The 11,645-nt window shown below is 41.6% G+C and overlaps 1 protein-coding gene across 2 annotated transcripts in view; it reads right to left on the bottom strand.

Annotated features, from left to right (window-relative positions):
* Positions 1 to 10,388, bottom strand: part of neurl1aa (neuralized E3 ubiquitin protein ligase 1Aa) — a 101,696-nt gene extending 91,308 nt beyond the window's left edge. For both annotated transcript variants that reach the window (XR_007569991.1, XM_050045240.1), the window contains exon 1: positions 10,116 to 10,388. Coding sequence is in view for 1 of the 2 variants with exons in the window: in XM_050045240.1 (XP_049901197.1) it covers positions 10,116 to 10,149 (34 nt within the window). In the remaining variant the exon portion in view is untranslated. The remainder of the gene's footprint in view (positions 1 to 10,115) is intronic.
* Positions 10,389 to 11,645: the final 1,257 nt, after the last annotated feature.

Consider the following 11,645-nt stretch of genomic DNA (forward strand, 5'->3'; position numbering starts at 1 on the left):
CTTTGAAAATTGGAAATGTATGGATTTTGATTTTATGTCATTTCGTGTTTGTGTGAGAGAGGGAGTGCGTTTGTAAGCTCACGTGTATGATGTGGCTCTTTGTACTGCCACGGTAATTTTTGTGGCTCTTGGTCTCTGACTGGTTGGCCACCCCTGCTCTAGCCCCTTTTACACTGCCAGATTTTCCGCGAATGATGGGCCGTGTTGCCGGCAAGCTGCGAGCATTTAGACACACAGAGCCGGATTGGCGAGAAGCTGCGAGCATTTAGACACACAGAGCCGGATTGGCGAGTTGATCCGAGGTGCCCAATTTTCCGCGAAAAAGCATATTGGTGGAACCTTTTTGGTTTAAAAAGAATGAGGCGCCCTTCCGCCACGGGAGGGGCTGTTGATGACTTGTGGGAGGAGCTGTTGATGACGCCACACGTGCGAGCCACTGGCGGTGGATAAACAGGAAACAGCAGATAGCAGGAATTAGTGAGCAACTAGTAGCAAGAGGGAAACGCAAACCTGACAGATACTGTAAAGATGAGCAACTGGGGAGACAAGGAGTTGTGCGCCCTCCTTGTCCTCACAAACGAAGAGGCCATTAACCGTCAAATGACGGGGACGATGAAGAACGGGCCGACTAATGAGAGAATTGCCGAAGGACTGACCAGCTGCAGCTTCCTTCCCACGTCACTGTTTACGTCACACGCTGAGCTACACGTTTTGTTACTTGCTCACGCCCCCCATTGCCCTGAAAAAGACACATTCTGTATAATCAAAAGTAGGCAGGCGGCATTTTGCTGCACTCCCCGATTTTGTTTTTATACTGCCAATGCTGAAAGAAGACTGATTGGGCTTTCCTGCAAATTTGCACAATTCCTATCTAAAAAGGGCTTCTGGTTCAAAATGACTTCACTAAAGCAAGATGGCAGCAGCCGTATCTAGAATAATTTGGCCTCAAGTAGGAGGAAGTGGAGATACAAAGTGGAGGCCCAGTTCTATGAAAAGACTTTCCAGCAGTGAAATACTTCTTTAAGCCTTTTGGGAATATGAAAGCATGCAGCCCAGTGTTGGGTGTGACACAAGATAACAAATTCTTAAATGTTTGGAATGTTTCAAATAAATCTATCACTGTGTATTCATGAAGCCTTTAGTGTAAATTAATAATGTACTGCTGTACTTAAGACCAATCACCAAAACACTCTGTTAAGAAAACATATTTTGCATTATTCCCAGGCCATGTACACTGTTATGCTTTAACAATAATTTTGTTCTCCTGGAATAATTGAAATCATTACCATCTCATAAAATAAAAGCGTGAACGTCCTCTTTTACAAAGATTACCAGTGTAAATTGTTACTCTTAAGTTCTTTATTTGATTTTGCTCTGCTGGGATCTGTTGACAGTGTCATTTACAACACCACCAACAAGCCTGGAGGGCAATGACAAACAACGTCTTAATGATGTTTACATAGCAGTGTCTGGATGATGTATTCAGTCCCACTGACTCATGACAAAATGGCATTCCAGCCTGATGTAACACCAACTGTTAATGAATCACACGGTAATAGTGACGATTAATCACACAGATTATCATTTAGGCTTAGATGCATAAAAATACAGCTCAGGCAGGGTGTCTTTATGTGCTCAATACGCTCCCAGCTTTTATACAGTGCTTTTACATCGCAGCTAGCAGAGTATTACATTTCCTGTTCTTCCAGTTCCTTGCATGTGCGTTTATACATGTGTGACTGATGCTACGCAGATACAGAGTGTGTGAAACCCAATAGGCTGTGTGTGGTTCAATGACAGGGAGGCTACCACTGTGGCAGATACAGTAACTGTAGCTGCTATTCTACCTGGGGACAGGTACCCACAGGGACTCATTACTGACTCATCAGTCATTATGTTGCTGTTGACCTCAGGGCTTGACGTGCTACTAGGCAACATCATGACAAATGATGCATTGATAGATGATGCGTGCCTATTGTAATGTTGCATGATGGGGGGTTTCCATATTGACAGTCAAAGCAGCATCAGGTGATCCTGTAATTTAAAACTGTTTACTTGACATTAGCTGCCATTTGATGGCTGCTTTTTTTTGCATTATGCTAGCTAATACTGTAACAGCCTACATATTAAGATGACCTGCCCTTTAGTTTCAGTCATCCTGACATTGTTTTCATGTTTATCAGGTTTATCTGTAGTCCAGCAGCAGATTAGGTTTTAAAAGGAATTTGCATGATCTCACAGATGTCTACTTTCTGCCCTAAATTATAAAATGTTTGCCTCAAGCAAACCAAAAGTCCAACATTTCCACACACCAGCTTACAGTTTACATACTACTGCTGCATCTACCGATTATTTTCATTGTTGATTAATCTGTCAGCTAGTTTCTTGATAAATCGATTAATTGTTTGGTCTATAAAGTGCTGGAAAATGTCGATCAGTGTTGTCCAAAGCCCAAGATGACGTTCTTAAATGTCTTGTCTTGTCCAGAAACCAGAAAATATTCATATTTAGGAAACTGAAATCAGAGAATTGTGACTTTTTTCTGAAAAAATACTCAAACCAATTCATTGATTATCAAATTAGTTGCTGATTTATTTCGTACTTGACACCTAATCCATTAACTGATTAATGGTTGCAGCTCTATTACTTACATACAGCAGGTCTGTTGCAAAGCCTAAGGCAAATGTGTTGTTTGCAGACTGAGTGAGTAGACATATGGACTCATTAGAATATCTTGGAAGTTACAAACCGCTGCTGGGTAACAGGTAAAATAAAATAACATTTAGACTTTCCCTCCTATGTGGGAAAGGGTGAGTGACCGAATCACAAAATAATGTACTGTACAGAGTGCCACCAATGTAATTTCAGTTGAAACTCAAGCTGTTGTTGCTTGGAGCAGTTTTCCCACAACAAAAGCAAGAATATGGTGATTGAATAGTTGTTATTTTGTCAGGTCCTCTGACAACAACCTGCCCTGCTGTGTTGTGGTAAGAGGACTTGTGGCCATTTTCATGGCAACTTCCTGTCACGACATTTCATAGATGTGGCTAGGTGTCTTGCTGGTTATGTGGGGTGATGTCCCCGTTCCTAATCATGCCTTAGTTTTCATTGCTGCAGCTGTTTTTCTGACTGAAGAAACAGCTGTGTATGAGCATGTTAGACCTATTTAAATTGCAAAACAAATAAGCTGTTGGTGGTGAATCAGAGGTCTGAATCACCACTGAAAAGGCTAAGATCTTTTGTGTTTGCTTTATTGCAGGGCTGTAACTAATAATGATCAGATCATTAGTCTAATGTTTCTTTTTCTGATCAATCATTTGGCCCATAAAGTTTGAACTGCAGTGAAACAGAAAAATCTTATGACTGAAAAATGTCAATCACAAGTTCCTCTGAATTTCCCAAAGCGATGTCTTCAAATTGCAAAGTTTTGCTGTAGCGGTCCGCCATATACAGGGGACATGGACTGAATGTAGGGATGGACGAGGACAGGACAACTCAGGGAGGGACGTGCAAGGAGCAAGAAGAGAGGAGGCAACATGTAGAGGCAAGAGGAGAGAAGGAGAGGGCAGAGAAAGAAAGAAAGAAAGAGACAAGCTTCCAAAGAAGGTCTAAAGACAGGATGACTGAATGGGACCTAATTTAGCCTGTTTCAAATTCAAGCCTTGGTTACACTTTAAATGTTGGGTTAGTAGGAGAAAATGACTTTAAAACTGTGTTTAATACAAATTTTCTTCTGCTATTGATGGTTCTTAATTAAATGCGACAATATGCTGCGTTCCAAGGTCTTACATAACGTTACATCAGATTTAATGTTGGGCATTTTTCACTGTTTTCTAATGTTTTATGGAGCACACGATTTAACAAGATAATAATCTGTAGATTAATCAAAAATAATTGTTTGTTGCAGCCTTGGGCTTACATGATTAAAGATATAATATGCAGGATATTCCTAAGAAAAGAATTTATAGACTCATACAACATTAATCCCTCTCAATTACGAACCACGAGAAGTCTGTGGTGGTGTGTTTATCTAAAGACACTCTGCCTGTGTTATCTTATATTCTTCTAATTTTACTATGGTCAGGACATTTCTGGGCCCAGTGCGCAGGACTTGAAAAAGAAGGTGCCATACAGGGTGCCGTACTCCATACATCCAAGAGGATGCAACAAAAATCACGGACACTGTGCCAGAAAAACTGCAAATATAGCAATGGAGTGTGAATCTGAGGTTCGCTTTTACTTTCTCTTTCTTTGGCAATAACGTTAACAGCAAGGGTGTCAAACTCATTTTAGTTCACAGGCCACATACAGTCCGATTTGATCGCAGGTGGGCCGGACCAGTAAAACCATTGCATTATATCTTAAAAATAACAACCACCTCCAAAACACGTCCAAGAAGTTAGTTATAAAAATGCTAACCCATTTACATGTTTGGTTGGTCGACAACTCACTGTCATTACATGTGCATTTTCCTGTACATGTCCACTCCTGTGTAGTAGTCCTGACATCACCACACCAAACTGAAGTGGAAGAAAAGAACTGTTTTCTGGTCGGGGTGGAAAAACCTCTGAAGCAGCATTTTACATGAAGAAATTGCACCTGAAACCTGGCACATCTTAACCCTCACAAGTGCATCACTATTAGGTGTGCAAGGTTCATCCAGTGGGCCGGTTTTGGCTCCCTTGGGCCGTATGTTTGACACCTCTGGTTTACAATAACTGACAATTCCTGCACAGTATACCTTTATTTGCTAATCAGAATTGACGTCTTTAAATTTTCTGTTCATCAATCCTTTCACCACAACTGTATTGCATAACAACACACAAAAATAACAAATACATATTACAAAATATGGTTATAAGCAGTAGACTGACTAGTCTTTATGCCTAAAGGAACATCTCTCTCTAGTTTCCTGGTTTACCCCACTGTAGAGACACCGCACTATCAATAATTTAAACCACGATGACCTGGCAGTGAAAGGTGAGACAACAGAGATGATGAATTTCGGCTGACATCATCCACTACGGCCCACTAGTCCTCCTGCTGTTACAGCATTCTCTTCACGAGCAGGATTACACAACAGTAATCAATAAGTAATAATATGGCGAGGCCGCATACAGTGGAGCACAATGTAATCCAATGATGCTTCTCTGGCAGTGAAAGAGAGCAGGCTGATGGGGAGGCGTAATGATATGCAGTGTGTATTGACTGAAAGCAGGCAAGATGCTATTCAGCGCTGGCTGGGAGTCATTATGTGGGCGCTGCCTTGAAGGTGACCTGTCATGAGGATAAGGATGAAAGGGCTGGTTGCAGACACACACACACACACACAGACGCACACACAATGATTTTAATGCTTGCTGGACAAAGGAAGGTTTGGGTTGCACATATGTATGTGTGTACATGTATACGTGTGCATCCTTAGCTACCCCCTGAGTAGGTAACCAACTGTTGCCTCAGAAAACACGGCTGAGGAGGAGGAAGTAAGAATTATATGGACGGCACTGACACGCACTCTTAACAATGCCACCTGACCCTGAGACATGTGTTTCTGTCACTCCATAGCAACTGTTCAAGCCTGACTGAAGCTCTGTCTTTCTAGCTCATGCTCTCCTTCACACAAAGAGAAAGGGGTGATAAAAAAAAAGGAAATATTTTTGAAGGCAGCTGGTGGTCTGTATGCTGTATTAAATATCAGATGCCTTTATTTGGCGTTCAATAACCTGAGGCATATCCCGTACTGTGATCCGATCTGATCCACGGCAGCTAACAAACTTTGTTAAATGTCTCCTCAGCTCTGTCCCCGTTTTGCATTTGGATACAGAATCCAATTCACATCAAGTGGAGCCAGACGCTCCATCGAATCAGCCTGTGCAGCCTCAGACACTGGCCCACTTTCAGTCAATCGGGAGCACAGAAGTGGAGCTCCCACATACTCGGCAGACTCAATTATGCAACCAACTCTGCAAACACTGTTTGGATGTGCTCTGATGCTTCACACCTGAGAACAACAGCCTGCAGAGGTGCAACTTTAGAAAGCATAATCTGTTCCTCAGTAAGTCACACCTTTCTCTTACCGTCATGTAAACAGTGAGTACGTAATGAGTAGTGGTGACAGTTTTCTGGATAATAGATCTCACTTAAGGTAGTTTCAGTTCTTCACCAGCTGCATCTCCCAAAAGCACAAATATGGAGGTAAACATCACTGGAAAGGTTCAAATATGATATCTGATGTCTTAAATTCTCCTCTATCTGTTCAGTTCCAGAAATAAGCAGCAGAAGCAATCAAATGCTTTCTATCAATGGCTGTGGGTCACCATAGCAACGCTTGTACTTTAATGTTAACCCACTCTTCTTCTCACTGGACTAACAGACTTTTTTCCCATTCACTTGCAAACACAAGTTAGCGATGATTATCACACAGCTTTACTGAATATTTGATTCTGTTTGGTCTATTAAGGCTTCCAGCAGCCCTTTGTATATGAATAACTACGCATGGTTATGAATGACTGGCTGTTGCTATGGATATTTCACATCCGGTCAAATCACTCTGCAGGGACAATTTAGGTCAGTCGCTCAGTATCTTGCTGAAAAACATCAAGAAACGACATCTTTATTGTTCTGATTGCAGCTTCTTTTGAGGATAATAGTTGTAGTCATGGTTACAGGCATGTTACTTTGCACATCACTATGAAGTTTAAATGATAGATTCTATTGAAATACTGTATTGTGTCAAATTACTGATTTCATTCCCAATAAGTGATGTAATAAGTGGGACTATGTACAGAGAGAAGACATGGCAATAATAACCAGCTTGCTGTGTATTTTTACCTTAAGAGTCAAATAATAAATGCTAATGAAGTTATGGATGGAGTTCAAGCAATGCACATGCGTTGACATGTAGGCCTATGTGAACAGTGCAACTGAATATGTAGTGGAGATATTAGTTGATGGAAAATCATCATCATGTGACACTGACAGAATTATACTCTGTATGCAATGGGACAAAATTTTGGTATCGGAAGCATTCTGGTTTCCATTTGTAGTCGGTTTGTAGTCCGACTAGTGTCAACCAATCAAGTTTGAACAGAAGGTAAACAGTGTGTTTGGAGAAGCAGAATGTAAATCATCTCATGTTTTATTAGCTGTTTTAACACAACTGCATTCATATGCAGATATCTGTTTACAGAGATTAGCCAAAAAAACTGGCTCTCGGAGGACAAAGTCTTGGCCAAGATATCCACTGGCCACAGCCTGAAATATTGGCCTTGCCCCCAGAAGCTTTATCGCCATCAGACAAGAGCCGATGAGCTCTGAGATTAAGGAAATGTTAACAAGACAAAAGTACGCCGGTGTGGGTTAACCTGACAGTAAGGTAAGAGGCTGTTTCTAAGCAGGCATTGTGGCTGTGCCCAGGTGCAATTAATAGCCGTAATTAACGAGTCCAGGGAGGCTCTAAAAATAATTGGTACAGGTGCAACAGCTACGTCATGGATGTCTTGCACATAGGAGAACAGAGATGAACTAATACACAATTAACAGCAGCAGAATCACCAAACTTGGCAACATAAAGGGATGGTCAGTTGCATTTGTAAACAAAATGGTAGAGGCTTCCTCGCTTATTTACATTAAGATCAAGATCAAGCTCAAGATTAACTTAATGTCTCACAACATGGGAAATTTGTCATGGGCCCCACACCCATACTGCAGCCATAGAAATACAACATGCAACATAGAACACAGACAAATCAACTTTATATCCAATGTAGCAATAAGAAACACAAAAAAATAAATAAATAAATAACATTATATGCTAAAAATACAAAAATGCAAATCAGCAAATTGTCATAATCCAATTAATATTTAGAAGCTTTATAGACAGAGGTATGAATAAACTTTTAAATCTGTTCAATCTGGAACGAGGCACTCTAAGGACGCATTCATACTGGTGCTATTTGGTCCACTTTAAATGAACCCTGGTCCGCTTCCACGGATAGTTCAGTTCATTTGAAGTGGTGTGAACGCTCATTCGAACTCTGGTGCAGACCAAATGCGTGAACCCTAGTCCGCTTGAAAACTGGGGGTCTTGGTTCACTTTGCAAGTGAACCCTGGTGCAGTTTGCTTACAGTGGAAAATGCAAATGGACTATCCATTGAACCAAAGTCCAGTAGGACCGAACCAAAGTTTCGGTCCTGGCCAATCAATGAGCCAGGTTTTCTTCCTTATGCTTTTATTCTTCCTGGTCAGTGGTCGTTTTGGGCAATACCGCCCCCAAACGAGCAGCTGTTGTACTGTGTGACATTGCCCAGGCGGTTTGGTTCGCTTTAAAATATGCAGTGTGAAAGTGAACTGAACCAAATGAAATTTTTCGGGCATTTTTCGCCCAATTGAACCGAGTCCCCCAGACTGTCCTGGTGTGAATGCGCCCTAAGTCCCCTACCAGAGGACAGCAGCTCGCACTCTTTATGCAGAGAAGTCACTGATGATCTTATAGGCTTGACTTAGAGTAGCCAAGTAGCTACGATACAACCCAATCCCATTAGACCTGTGTGGCAAGAAAACAGCTTCAATCTCTCTGCTCTTTAGACGTGGCTTACCTACTGTATGTACACAAATACATTGCTCAGATTCTTGTCTTGACAACAAATACTTTTAGAAATAAGAGAGCCAGATACCATTAATCCATCTGGATTCAGTTTTCTATCTGAAAATAGCCTCACAGGTAGAGTTCAGCGCTTTTATGCAAAATACACACCTGCTACACCTAAATGATAGCAAATGGTATCGAAAATTGGCCAACTGTTATAGAGTGACATCACTATTACTTCCATAGGATCCTACCATGTTTTAAGCCCCAGGGATTTCTGTAGAGGTTTTATATAAACTAGGAATGTTTAATGTTAGTATTTACAATTGGGTAATATTGTGTTTGAATTTTCTATGAGGTGTTTGACCTTGATCCCAGAGAGAAGGCGCTGCTTCCTCCTCATGCTGTCTTAGTCTGTCCCTCTTTAACTAATTGGATTAATCTTGGAGCTTTAATTAGAACGATCAGGTGGTCAAAACCAGACGACGCCGTAGGAGCAGGGACTTAGCTTAAACTCCCATAGGTTCAATTATACATCAAGAAGATATATTCTTATGTAACATCTTATACAACAATAGCATTCTAATATTAATTTTTATAGTAACATAGCATGAATATAGAAGTATACTAGTGGCGTTGTTTATCTCCTGCTTGACATTGCGTTCTTAGATTGTTGTAGAGAAGAAGAAAGAGTAGCAAGAGGACTACTTTTACTGTAAAAACATGACGATGGATACGGCTGTTCATCACCACAGGGAGCATCAAACAACAGAAAGGCCTGAAGCTGGCCTACATTTTATCCGTGGACCTACACAGCAGCCTCACTGTTGACTTCCCCTGCTCATCAGGGGACTGGGAGCCTCTCACACTCAAAGCCTTCAGTATCCACACACAACACCCTGAGGTCTATTCCTCACTTTATAAAAAATCAAACACTCCCCTACTTCATGACCCAATCAATACCAAATACTTTGCATTTTTTCAATACAGTCAGCTGTTTTGCTCCAAGAAATAAATCACGCTGCTTCGACCTTTCTGTTACCATGCAGCATAATGAAACAGGGAGTCAATGTATTGATTTCCTAAAGGACAACTGCACACACTGTGCCTCTTTATTAATGAGGGGGAAACCACACCACAGCTCAGAGCAGAGCAGAGCAGAGCAGAGCAGAGGGAAACCCCGCAACTTTCCATCCTTCACTGAAACTGACATGAGCCCACACAGTAAAGACACTTCACAACACTTAAATATGGGATAAAGGTCTCGGTTATAGCGCGAGGAGGTGGTGACATCCTGTTTGTTGCATCGCATTAACCCAAAGTGAGCACCGCTGCGCGTCTCGACCCTTATTCTAATTGCCGGAGTGACGTAACTGTGACCGAAGAATAAGCTATAGTGGCAATATGGTACCTGATAGTGATAACACAGCCACTGCTAAGAGCATTATGAATTAAACACAATAGGCCTGAACAATAGAGCGTCAATTTTAATACAGACACATGCAGCCTGAAATATTTATTTCTTACCGTAAAAGGCATTTCGCGTTATCTGGCCACCCATTGCTTTATTCCTGTAGAGTCCGTTTATCGCCTGTATGGATTATTCAGATGTCCTCGTTGCACAGTCCGGCGCTCGTGACATGATTGCACGTTCGCATCCGAAAGGCAGCCTATCGTTCCTGTCCTCCGAATAGATGCACACACTGGAGACAAGAGACCCACACCTCCTTCTTGTGAGCGTAGGGACACATCCGCGAAGGCAACTCCCCCCCCCCAACTCCATTCACTGAACGCTCTCTCCGCCTCGGGTCCCACTCACTCATACTGGCATTTACATAAAAGGTGGAGACTGGCTGAGCGCCTTTAACGCTGTCACTGCCGCACCGAGCTGCCATGAGGAGGAGTGGACTATTTATGGAGCACGAGGTGGACCAGGAGGCATAAACAAAATATTACAATCTGTAATCCACCTGTATTAAATTTAATCCCTTTGTAGGTTTAGATCAATACAAGCAATTAAAGGAAATAATAAAATAGATTTTACTGTACACAGAACACTGCTGATTTACAAACACAGGTCACACAAGCTAAGCCTAAGTATCCATCCCGAGAGTAAGTGCTCACATTCTTCACTTTCAGCACTCACTCTTTCACCCTCCATACTTCCTTATGTGCCTCAGGCCCCTGGCAGGCAGACTGGGTGACCCCTCAGGAGTCAGGCCTCTGACTTGAGCTGTCATCACGTATCCGTGGTGACCTCATGGCCCTCAATCTCAGACACCACTGTGTTTACTTTGGGCCTGAAGCTGCAGGCGTTCAGATAATGGCACTGTGAGGGACGGGGTGAGGTAAATTAGATATATGAATTAATGGTATATACTGATGTATTGTGGTATGTGTATACTGATGTATGTATTTTATTGTGCTTCCATGTTTATAGTGTATTATGGTTTTAAACTGTATATTTTAATAACATTTCAGGTTCACATATAAAAGCCCAACCAGGGACAAGAGTTGAAAATTAGCAACAGCTACACACCAGTCCTATATTGTGTATTGAAGCTATGTTAAATGGCATCATCCCTATCAAATAAAATAAAGAATAAAGAAGTAGCCTACTAAAATCTTTTTCCAAGCCTTGCATGGTGTTCATATTTTTGTAATTAACCCAGTGTTTGTGGGCCTGGTGGAGCCACAACATTATCAGGTTTTTAACACAATAAAGCCATAGCAGTTATGTGAAAATTCTTAATATGCCATACCATGTTGACTTAATCTTAATGGCATGAAATATAGATCTAGACAGCATATATCTTACTATACAATGATGAAAACTCTGTCTGTGTGTGTGTCTGTTCCATGTTTTTCTCCTCACTGACTTAGTCAATCCATGTGAAATTTGGTACAGTGGTAGAGGGTCATGGGAGGATGCGAAAGAAGCAATATTACATCAATTGGCCAAAGGGGGGCGCTATAGCAACCGATTGAAATTGCAAACTTTGAATGGGCATATCTCATGCCCTGTATGTCGTAGAGACATGAAACTTTGCACAGAGA

The sequence above is a fragment of the Epinephelus moara genome, chromosome 5 (assembly GCF_006386435.1).
Source record: "Epinephelus moara isolate mb chromosome 5, YSFRI_EMoa_1.0, whole genome shotgun sequence".
NCBI classification, from domain to species: Eukaryota; Metazoa; Chordata; class Actinopteri; order Perciformes; family Serranidae; genus Epinephelus; species Epinephelus moara.